At 42.9% G+C, this 11528-nt stretch overlaps 1 protein-coding gene across 7 annotated transcripts in view; it reads right to left on the reverse strand.

Moving 5' to 3' along the window:
- STUM (stum, mechanosensory transduction mediator homolog) overlaps window positions 1-441 on the reverse strand; it is a 48005-nt gene extending 47564 nt beyond the window's left edge. For all 7 annotated transcript variants that reach the window (XM_027659242.1, XM_027659240.1, XM_027659243.1 and 4 more), the window contains exon 1: window positions 214-441. In XM_027659242.1, the coding sequence (XP_027515043.1) occupies window positions 214-403 (190 nt within the window). In that variant the 5' untranslated portion in view covers window positions 404-441. The remainder of the gene's footprint in view (window positions 1-213) is intronic.
- Window positions 442-11528: the final 11087 nt, after the last annotated feature.

Here is an 11528-nt window from a genome sequence, read left to right on the forward strand (position 1 = left end):
CAAAACTTTTCCGCCGGGGCGCAGGGACTCGCTGCCTGCCTGCCTGCCTGCCTGCCTGCCTGCCTGCCTGCCTCCATCCATCCCTTCCCGCGGCACCGTCGGGGAAAGTTGCCGGCGCGGCGGGCTCCGGCACCGGGCGAAGCAGTGGCAGGTGGGGAGAGGGACCCCCTGCCCCGGCCGCCCTCCCTCCATTCCCCCCGCCGCGCTCCTTACCCAGCCCCGGCACGAAGGTGTTGAGGAAGAGGCAGATGACAGCCACGGGGAACGGCATGTAGGGGATGGCGGCGCGCAGGGGGCCCTTCTTCTCCCGCACCTGCACCACCACCCCGCTGGAAGGGGCCGCGCCGCCCCGGCTGGGCTCCGCGGCAGCCGCGCTCTCGCCGTCCTTGGGCGAGGGATCCATGACCGGCGCGGCGGAGCCCGGCGGGATCACAGCTCCCGCCGCCCAGCGCGCTCCCGCCGCCGCCGCGCGGCCCCGCCTGCGCGCCCCCCCCCCCCGGACCCCTCCCCTCTCTCCTCCCGCCCCTCACTGGGATGGATCCCGGGAGCGTTCCGGTCCGCGCTCCTTCCCGGATCGCTTCGCGAGGAGCGGGAGGCTGGAGGTGCGCGCCCCTCGCCAGGCTGCGGATCGCCCTGTCCCGCCTGGGCAGTGAGGAGAGAGGGCAAGGAGCTGTCCCGTTCTCCCTCTGGGAAGGGAAAGAGATAGCTCCGTGTTAGGGAGCGCAGGAGCCGTGTAAAATAACGCCTCGTGTGCTTTTTAAAAATAGAAGATGTGAGAAAAGGTGTAAATTAAACCCGCACGTTTATTGTTTAAAAATCTCTGTGATAAGGAGGAAAGGGGAGGAGAGCCACAAGAATTGGAAGGCAAAGGAAAATACATAAATACATCCCTGGAGAGCTAATCGCAGCTTGGGACAGTGTGAAAATCTATCTTAATTCCTCGGCACCACGAGGGAAAACAGGCCTTTGTAGAGATGGTAATTATTGTTCAGTTCACAGGCTGAAATGGTAACAGAACTTGAGCTTGTCTGTAGCTAAAAAAGATGACGAGGCTGGTCATTGCAGATACGGTTCAGCAGAGAAAACAGGAAAAATATTAAAGGCATTAATTTCGATATAAAATGTAAGTGTGACACGTATACAGGGTCTTTGCATGAGAGGGAGGACAGTCTATGTCTTATTGCACATTTCAAAGCTGTGGTTTTGCCGAGGAATTCCTGCTAGGAATTTCGATTCCAAAGGAAATCTTGAACTACTTCATATATGCCACTGGGATGCCACCTGGCATATACATGATTCAACAGTTTAATAGATTCCAATACAAATTAATACAGAGAAAAAATTAGGTAAACTAAATGACAGAGATCCAGAATCTTCTTTCTAGATTACATTTTTTTATTTTTCTATTGACTGGGTTTTGAACCATAAAAACATAGACACCCCATGTAAAAATCTCATATTTTTAACAACAGGTTTTCTTTGTTTATTTTCAGACTGCCTTTTATCCAAAAAAATCTTCTGACTTTTTTGATTAGCCACACAGTTTAGACATGTTCCCAGAGCATATTAACCAACCTGGCTTTTTTTTCTTGTTGGGTTTGTTTTTTTTTATGGTGACATTTATTTCTACCAAAATAGTTCATGACAGCCTATTATATCCCCTAGACACAAAGCTATTGGAGGGCTGCTCCTTTCTCTTGGTAAGATCTGATGTAACTGTTATGAAGCCTAACCTTCTGTGCTGTTGGATCAAACCACAGTCAGATGAGAAATCTTTGTGGTATGAATATGGGCTAATTAGAGCCTGTACAAAGCAGAATCCACAGTTGGAACACTATCCAATAATTTGCAGTGATATCATTCTCCATAGGTTCTCAAAATTATGTGTGGGTGAGCTGACATTACCTACAGTAAAAGCAAGCAAAAGGCCATTGTGAGAGTAGCCCAAATAGAAGATCAAAGACTAAGATTAATTAAAACAATATTTTGTCAGAAATGCTTAATAACAGGTTGCGCTTTTATGGAACATTTCCTTGGAATATCTCAAAGCATTTGACAAATGTGACTTAATTCATTTGCTTCTTTAAGATTAGTTGGCAATATATGAGTCTTCCTCTACCCACTATTAAAGTGCAACCGCTTCTAGACTGAACCGCATCATTAATTCTGCACTGCCAGTGCTCATGGAAGTTCTCAGGCGCCTAAGGCAAAAGTTATGACTGCCTCGGAGTATATTAAGGATACCATCATGTAACAAGTTGTGACATTTCCAAGCTTTTCTTAAACAAGCGAACTGGTGGCAATGTTACTCTGCTTAGATTGTTCCACGCTCCCCAAGTGGTGCATGACAGACATGGAAACCATCTCGTGTGCTGCATGCTTCACTGTGACTGAGGAGACAAGACTCTATGTGCTGGGGAGCTTAAATGGGGAAAGACAATCATTAATGAGAGGTGTGCTGGGACCTAGGCAAAAAATGTGACCCAGGGCTGACTATTTATTTTTTTTAATGAAAATAAGGTTATCATTTATAAAAAGGAGTATGAGTATTTATAAAAAGGTATGAGTATTAAGAATACTCATACTTCTTCAGATTTGATCTTTAACATTTTCATTTCGCTTCTCAGCATGAAAACAGCTCACAAAACTGATACACATTATTTACCTACAGTTGAGACAAAAAAATGGTTTAAAAAAAGACAAACTCAAAAAATCTGTAAACAAAACAAACCTGAATCCAAAGTGCAGTTTCAGAACATGGAACTCCCAGGGCACACTGGTACAGCATGTATTGACACATAAGAGTGGGGACACATCCTCCTCCAGACTTCTCTCTGGAAAAGTACTTCAGGACACAAGTGCTGTAAAACTGAAGGCAGCAGTTGCTGCTGTGCCTCAAGGGCAGGCACTTGAGAAGATGAGATCCCTTAATCTCCTGGATGTCTGGGGAAAGAGTAGCTGGTGTTGGCCCAGGTAGCAAAAAGACTGCAGGACCTCCTGCAGGTGGTTGAGCCTTTTACGATCTTGTACCTCTTAAACCCAGAGGAGTCTGGTCTCTGACTTCCTCCAGTCTTGCAAAGAGTACCTGTAGTTGCCAGGTCCTTGATAAGCAAGCATCAACAGAGAACCTGTTTGTCAAATAGTCCTGTCTCAATGCTGTCAAGACTTAAGATGGACTTTCTGATTGACAGAAGCTGGTGGTCTTACTGTGGAGCCTTTGTGGTTGTTTACACTGTGTGTGGATGTTGCTGTGGGAAGTAGATGCTGGAGTTCCATATGAGTCAGTCCTGCAACGTGTGGCTCATGGCCACCAAATCACCCAGTCAGAGGAGGCTAATCTCCCAGCTGAGAGCAGAAGGTATTTGTTATGGTCAGTAGCTGACTTTCAAGGAGCTGTGATATGAGATTGTATAGTGGGAGTCTCGCCCTTTGTTGGGTCTGTGATATGAGATTGTATAGTGGGAGTCTCGCCCTTTGTTGGGTTTCCACAGTGGATAACCAAGCTGTATTTCAAAGATTTTGCAGGTATGAACACTTTGAGTTATACACTAAAGTGTAAGGGAAGTGTTGGCAGGTCAAAGAGAACTTTAGATCAGCTCGTTGTGTGAGTTTGCCCTACAGTTGTTTTCTTCTTTCCCTGCTGGTTCTAGTGTTTGAGTTGTTTTTATGTAGTCAATGGAGAATTAGAAATCCTGCAAAAGGAAGGGATGGTGCTTCCCCGTTACAGTGCTCTGAGGTCTGGGCACACCACAGTTTGCCTCTGACTTTGGAAAGGGGAAAAAATCTGCAATCTGAATACCAGTGACATACCTCCAGTAACCAGGGGTTCATCTATTTTAAATAAACCCCACTCCCAAGCTTGGGTCCTTTCCAAAAGAGTCTTAAGTATCCTACAAGTATGTTAAGAGAAATACAAAAATAGATGCAAACATAAATCATTAGCAGTGTTATTAACAGAGACAATAAGGAGCCAAGCAGAGCTACTGCTCACTAACAATTCCTGGGGGACAGGAGGAGCCCTGCAGTCTGCACTCCAGTACACCAGTGTAAATCCAGCATGGCTCCATGCATTGTGACTGAAAGCAGAGCTTGGTTCAAGGAGTACAGCTTTCTCCTAGCAGAAAAGATCAATTAATTCTGTTCATGTGCAGGAGACTAGAGTTATTGGACCGCTGCTGTCTGTTATTAGAAAATCTATTGTATCACCTAAAATTGGGGCAGGACTAAACCCCATCTCTTCACAGAGACAAATGCAGCTCTGTGCAGAGGAATGGCTTACTTGTTAAGTGCCACTTGTGGCCCATGTCAGAACAGAGACTTGGGACGTTCGTGGCACTGAGACCTCATAAATTTTTTTCATCTGATAAATGTCAGGCAGTCATATGAGATTGGGTTTGACTCGGTGAGCTTTTTCTGGTGCAAATGAGAGCTATGCTTATTGCTGGCACAGTACGTGGTTATATCCTGACCACACAAGACTCCAGACTAGTTTTATTACAGACTTAAAAAAAGAAAAGCATTATTTGTGTCCAGTCTGGTGGAAATCCTGCATTGATTTCAGTGGGAGCAATAGTAACCTCATATTTATGAATTCATTTTCTGCTACATGAGTTTATGAAAAAAACAAACAGGAAATCTTTTTCTTCCCATAAATTTCTATTTGATTAAGACTGTTAATGGTGGTATTTACAGCTGCACTCTGCTATGTCTTGAGAGTATGTGATGCTGTGAAGATCACCAAGAAATGCTTTGGACTCCAGGACAAATCTGTTCCCCTGGCTTCTTCCTTCCTTTCCAGGCTTAAGTTACAGCATCCCTTCATCTTTACAGCCTGTGCACAACGAATTTCAGTTATTTCTAGGAAACATGGGGATCTCATCACAATGGTCTGCATGTTTTAATGCATGTAGCTGGTTTTCTTTGTTCCTGACTCAGTGTTCATGCAGTTGTTCCTCCTCCAAACAGCATTGGACTGCTATGTATTGACCCCATGTGTCTGTGCCTGGCTCTGTAATATTCCCTAACCTTGCCCAGTGTGAATTGTATAGCTCAGAGAGGGAAAACCCACAGTAAGTAAATTCTCCCAACACAGAAACTGGGAGAAGATAGTCAGGAAAATCTGTCCTTATCATAACAATGACCAGATAGGTGAGGAGAGAGAGCAGGCACTAGAGAAACACAGACACTCTGTGGTGGCCCAAAGCAATTCTGCAAGCCTAAACTTTTTTTTCCCACCCCTCTTTTGAGTCATGCACACTTGGCCAAAAAGTAGAGTGGATACACCAGTCTCATACTGGCTGCAACTCCCTGTGTAAGGAGCCCAGACAAAACTGCATGTAATAAATATGCAGTGATACTGCATATCCTCTATTGTGTATCACTTTTGAAGCCCAGTGCCAGCCACAGGGGCTCCTCCCACGTAAGCACATCAGACCTGTCTAGTGCTGTCGTGTTATGGAAAATGCCTTCTGACAGCAAGTTAGATGTCGGTTGTCTTGGAGTTTGAGAAGAGAGGTGACCTTAACCTAGAGCAGTTAGCTCGGGGTGGGTGCTTTAAATTCTCTAATCTCTGTCTTCCTGCATCCCAGGTTTTCCAAGAAATGTGAGATATGAACAGAAATCTGGAGCTCAATCTATTGATCATTGCATCCCAGCTTTAGGTTTGGGTCTGTCTTCAGTTCAGTTGTGGGTTGCTGTATTAGATTAGTATGGTTTAGGCTTATTGTCAATCTTCATCTGTCCAAATGATTTGGCAGCACCTCTAGAACAATCTAAAGATTCAGAGATTCATTCTGGAATTTACCTGTGGCTGTTACAGGTTAACAAAGATTTAAGCTGCACTGAAACTTTCAGTAGTGTCAGGCAGCTGCATCATGTAAGATAAAGATAACCTGACTAGAATCAACTTCTACCCTGCTTGTCCTCTAACACCAACTGCTTGTCAAACTTAAGTCCTTTGCTCTGAATTGTATCTTGCTGATATTTTTCTGCTACCGAAATAATGTTCTTCATCCCAGTCTTGCTTTTATTCTTCCCTGTCATGAAGTCTTTTGGGTGGGAATGAACCTGAATGACAAAATTTATAGGCAGATCTTAATTCACATCCAAACATTCACCATGATCTATAGGAAAGGAGATCCTTATTCTATTGATTCCATGCTATCTCTATATTTTTCCTTGTTTCTTTTTTGTCATTAAAACACACATACTTATGGAAAACGTCAGGAAGGCTACAAACACCAGCAGCTGCTAGTGTCACAGGTGGTGATCTTGTGGCACTGGCCACTTGTTTTGCTACTTATTATTTTTTTAGTAGCCTTGAATGTCTCTGTCTCCATTTGAGCTTATGGAGATTCACTTTAACTGTTGAAAAGTTTCTTTTTCTTCTTGGTGTAACCTCATTTCCCCCTTTTACAACACCTTTCTGCATGAAAGTTTCTAACTTGTAGCATACCATAGCACTTTGTTATTCATTTAGCATTCCTGTGCACATCCATCATTTTTGATTTGAGCAGTTCTCCCCAGCATGAACTAATTATTATCTCGGGCATTATGTGATGCTCCAGGGCATTCACTTTTTGTGAGTATGGGCAGGACAAAGTTTCTAGGAGTTAACTCTTGCAACATAGTATTCTGTATTATGCAGTCCTCTTATACCATGGTTCAGCGGATCAATTACTGTGCTTGGAAATGCCCAAGGCTTTCTAGTTTAAACTGTTTCCATTTTCCAGGTCTATTCCTACACCTCACAAAATACAGTCTCCTTGTTTCTCCCTCTTTTCTACTGAGGGGAATCTCCTTGCCCAACCAGTCCCAGTATCTCCCCATAATGAATCCTTTTTCTCTTTCTGTCTTGCCTTGTAGCTTCCAGCACCAGCCTTATTTAAGCACTGCCAGATTCCCGCTGTGTGCCAAGATGAGAGCCTGTTCCTTCTCCTCTTCAAGAACTTTTTTCCTCTTCACAGTGTGATAGTGTGCAGAAGGAGGATGTGGAAAGGACAGGCTCAATTTCATCTTTTCTTTTGCCATATTCTGGTCCATCTACAGCAGTCTAAAAGTGCCACAAATCTGGTCCATCACATCTAAGGTTCTTCATCCAAAACAATCTACTTTACCTAACACAGTTGTGCAAGTTCCCTATTGCAATTGGTGGAAAGGCAATAGGGAACTTCCAGGAATTGATCAATTTTACTTAAGCTGAGCATGTATTTCTACAGTTAAACCTGGGAAGAACCTGCAGAATAAGTTAGGCATCTTCATCCATTTTACATCCTTTCTGCCTTTCTCTTTTTGGAGGACAAACATGTAATGGTTTAGTACACTTCACACAAAGTAGAACTAAGCATCTGTGTGCTCAATTTCCTGGGAGAGTATGTTTTACCAGAGACTATTATTTAAAAGCTGAATGCTGTTGCTACCATACTCTGATCACGGCTTCTCTGAGGCACCTAGGAAGAGTTCAAAAGCCTAAAGTAAACCACAACAGAGCTGCAGGTGGGAGAGAGATACCAGAATCCATGGAGGAGCACTAATGAGCAGCAGCAAGCAAGTAAAATTATGTGAAAAGGAAATATCTTTTTTGAGGCACCTTTAAATTCAGGTGCCTGAAAGATTTAACAATCCTAAAAAGTAAGTGGGAATGGATTACTGGGTGGCTCTGAATGGGTTTGGGGTATCTGAGTTACAACTTAAAGCAATATTTTGTCAGATGAGGTTCTCTTCTTTGAACACTTGGATTGACCCCCTCGAGGTTATTATTCTTCAACATGTTTTCTAGTATGAGTGTGAGATGAGTTGGGAACCTTTCATGTACAGTCTGTTTCTCTCAGATTATGTCTGAGGGAGACGAATTATGCTCTGTGACTTGGGAACCACATCAGTCTATCAGGTAAACTAATGCAAAGCTGTCATGCTCTGCCTTCAAAGAAATCACTCCTCAGATCAAATTTTTTGCCATTTATATAATACTTTTTATTTCTCAATAAAAGCTGGTTCAGACATGATTAAATGTTATGTTTTGTAAGACAGCCTTTTTGGAAAGCTGTGAAATAGGAAAACATATGCTGTTCCCCTTTCTTGAGACTTGCCTGAATCATGATGCCCACAGAGGCTGGTTTGCTGGCATACATAAATTTTGATCCTGGAGAAAGGTACCCATCTATTTGACAACTGTGAGCAATGAAATCCTCTATTTACCAATACAAGAACAGTAGAAATGCATTCTCTTCCTCATATTGTTCTACTCCTTATCCAGAGGGACCGATATTAAAAATCAGAAGTCTGAAAGTATGAGTTACTCAGTCTTTGTTTCTCTGCTACAGTTGCCCATAGTTTTGTAGTCTCAGCTGGATGGAAATCAGCAGCTACAGTGACACAGGTCACATTGGACGAGGTGTAAGCCATAAGCACTGTGGGTTAGCTCAGGGATTTTCAGTGGGGTGGAAAGTGCTGCTCATGGAATATAGAAGTTTTATATTCTCTTCCACATGGCTGTTTGGACTCTTGCCCCTGTTGAAGGTTTTGTCCAGCCCTTTGTGGGACAGCAGTAGGTCTCTGGCCTGTTCCAAGGTGTAAAGATCCTCACCAGGAGTTTAACAGTTTCAGCCAGACTTGCTGAGAACAGGTGAGGAGTTTTGACTGAGGACAGCTTTCTGGAGGTCACTGATGGGCTGTGAAATCTAAGGATCTCAGGGTTGGACTTTTTTAAGATATAACACAGTGGACTTCAAGCTTTCCAGCAGGAATGGGGCTCTGAACAAGGCACCCTGTGATCTGTGGGGGAGGCTTTTTTATGCTCAAGAGGGAGAAGTTTTAGCTATGCACTGTCAAGTACTCACTGCAATATGAACTTTCTCTGATGCTGCCAAGTCTTTCTCTCTCTTGTGAGCAAGTAGGGGACTTAATTTTCTGAAACTGTAACTCGCTCATTTTGTAAATGCTGCATTGACATACAACAGATTGTAGCAATGTTCCACAGCTATTAGGAATTAAAATAGGAGAAAAATTGTATTTTTAAGCTTGTTCAGCAAAAAAAGAAATTGCAAAACTTGACTTGAAGCTTAATGCACCCAACTAATTGTTGGCAAGAGTTGTGAATGTGAAAGTGAAGATTGTCATAATCAGGAAGGTAATAATGACAGAAGCTGCTGCTAAGGCAATGGGAGCTGACATTAGCAGCATGTAGAGGAACTGCAAGTCCTGTTGTAAGTGGACTCAAGCAGGGACATGTGGGAAGGAAAGCTGGTTCATTTGTTTTAGCAATTTATCCAGCTGTAAAAGACTTTTTGTACTGTCAGTGCATTATGAGTAAACGACTGCTTGCTAAGATTTGTGTTTTTTCTTCCTGAGATACATCTACTTCTTTCCTGCTTTTCCTGCTGGAGCTGGAAGATTACTTTAAATTGTTTTCTGGCATAGAAAAACACATGCCTGAATTCCTATTAATCTAGAATGGGATTAATGTTGCATTTGCTGATTTTGTGAGTTATTCTCACCCACAGGAAGCTTATACCTGGTACATCAATTTAAAGAGATGAGTCAAGTTCAATGGGGACTAGGCAGGAAGTATTCCCTAAACCCTGAAGTAGTGCTTACCGTGGAGATTATTACATTTCTGACTTTTCCAGGCAAAAAGGGGTAGCAGCTAGACAGACCTCGATAGAGGAATATAGTGATCTTAAGAAAAGAATAGCATAATTGGTTTTGGTTTTCAGAGGCTGAGGGAGAGAGAACAGCCTGCAGTTTTCTACCCCTGAATAAAACTGCCTAATTTAATCTGAACCTTTTTTTTCCTTTTCCCAAGGAGATTGCAGTTGTCCGTCGCTCTCTCCATCCCAAAGTGATTTCTCTGTGCTAAAGGAGGCCTAGAGATCTACACCGAAGAAACATGCACTGGGCTCTGTGTCATGAATAGCTGGCAAAAATCTCACTGCAGTGTGTGATTCCCCAGGGTTCTATAGGAATGCTGGCTGAGCCAGCTGGAATAGTTATTAATGATGTGGTTGTAGAGAACTGTCCAGTCATGTCATCAGAAACTGGAAGAATCAATCCCATGATGTCACCCTAAGTGTCCAGTGCTTTGTCTGTACATATTCAAAATTTCTGCTCTCCTAAGAAACCCTTCCTCTAGTTACTTGTGAACCTTTGCCCCTTTGTGCTTCCTTGTTGAACAGACTTCTTTATTAGATTTCACTGCATTTAAAAGAGCATTTCTTATGTCCAATTAAACTGGAAAATCCATGCTCAACAGATTTGTTAAATATGATTTTCCATTTAGTCATTATCGCTAATGAAGTCGTAACTTCCTGAGTTGTTCTTGTGTGTCCTTAATTAGCGCCTCTGTTCTGTATCCACCCCCTCACCATGGAAGTGTAGCTGTGGGTTTCTTCCTGATTCTTATGTCCCTCATAGGCCTTGATATGCACTAGCACCTCTCCAGCCCACCAGGTCCTGTTCTTTTCTGGTCTCTCTGGTTGTTTTTTAACACTCTTGTCCCAGAGACAGTGTCCACATCCCTCTTACTCAACCACCAACACAAAGTAGTGTGGACAACACCATTCCCCAAAGGTGTGTGCTGCCTTTTGAGACAGCAACCTTGTAAGTAAAGGATTAAAATGGCTGCAACTGTGTGACATTTTTCCCCGTGAGAAGCTGGATTCTCATGAGTTTTACCTTTCTGTGGCATATTCACCATGTCCTTTTACTGAGTTCAGGCATGGCTTATTTCCCTCAGCTGTCCATGTGAAACTGGCAGGGTGAAGCATGATGGACCTCACTGCTTTGGTTCATACGCTGCTGTATTTTTTTTTTTAGTTAATTGCTTGATTTTTCTGAGACAGATCCCATCTGGCCCTGATGTTTTGTCAGCATTGTGACATTCTAAAAAATTTTATAACTATTTTTGGCACGATCTCAACTTCTGACTATTTCTGCTTTCTTCCCTAAAAAATGTATGGCTGTTCTTGGCATCTTCTCCACATTCCCCATTCCTTATAAACGCTGCACAGAAAATTTGTTTTATCCATGTCTGCTCCTTCTGTATTTAATTTACCTTTCTGCTCTTCTGAGGAGTTGTCCCCTCAAACATGCCATGTTCTCCAGCTATCTACAATTCCTCTTAGTCAGAGGGAGCATTTGTGCAACAGTTCTGTCCTTCTCCGCTTGCTGCTTTGCTCATCAACTTCCTGTACACTTCTGATTTCCTTGTCCCTTGTTAGAGGTTTCTACTACCCTCAGGTAGTCTACCTGGGATTTTAATCCCAAATTGCCTTCCAGCCCATGGAAGGTGAATCCTTGTGATTGTAAACTTCACAGTAGGCTGCAGATACCAGGTAATATTCCATCTGAAACATGATGGAGCTAGCTATTTATCTTTCCATAACAGATTGATCTAATACTAAAAATCATTAAAATCACTTTCAAATTATCTAAAAGTAGAAAACATCCCTTCATGGACATATTAACAGAAGGTATGATCACTTTATGTAGATATTTATGCAAAGATATGTGATCTGAGTGAAGGTAATGCT

This window comes from Corapipo altera, unplaced genomic scaffold (assembly GCF_003945725.1).
Source record: "Corapipo altera isolate COAL_440 unplaced genomic scaffold, ASM394572v1 48, whole genome shotgun sequence".
Lineage (NCBI taxonomy): Eukaryota > Metazoa > Chordata > Aves > Passeriformes > Pipridae > Corapipo > Corapipo altera.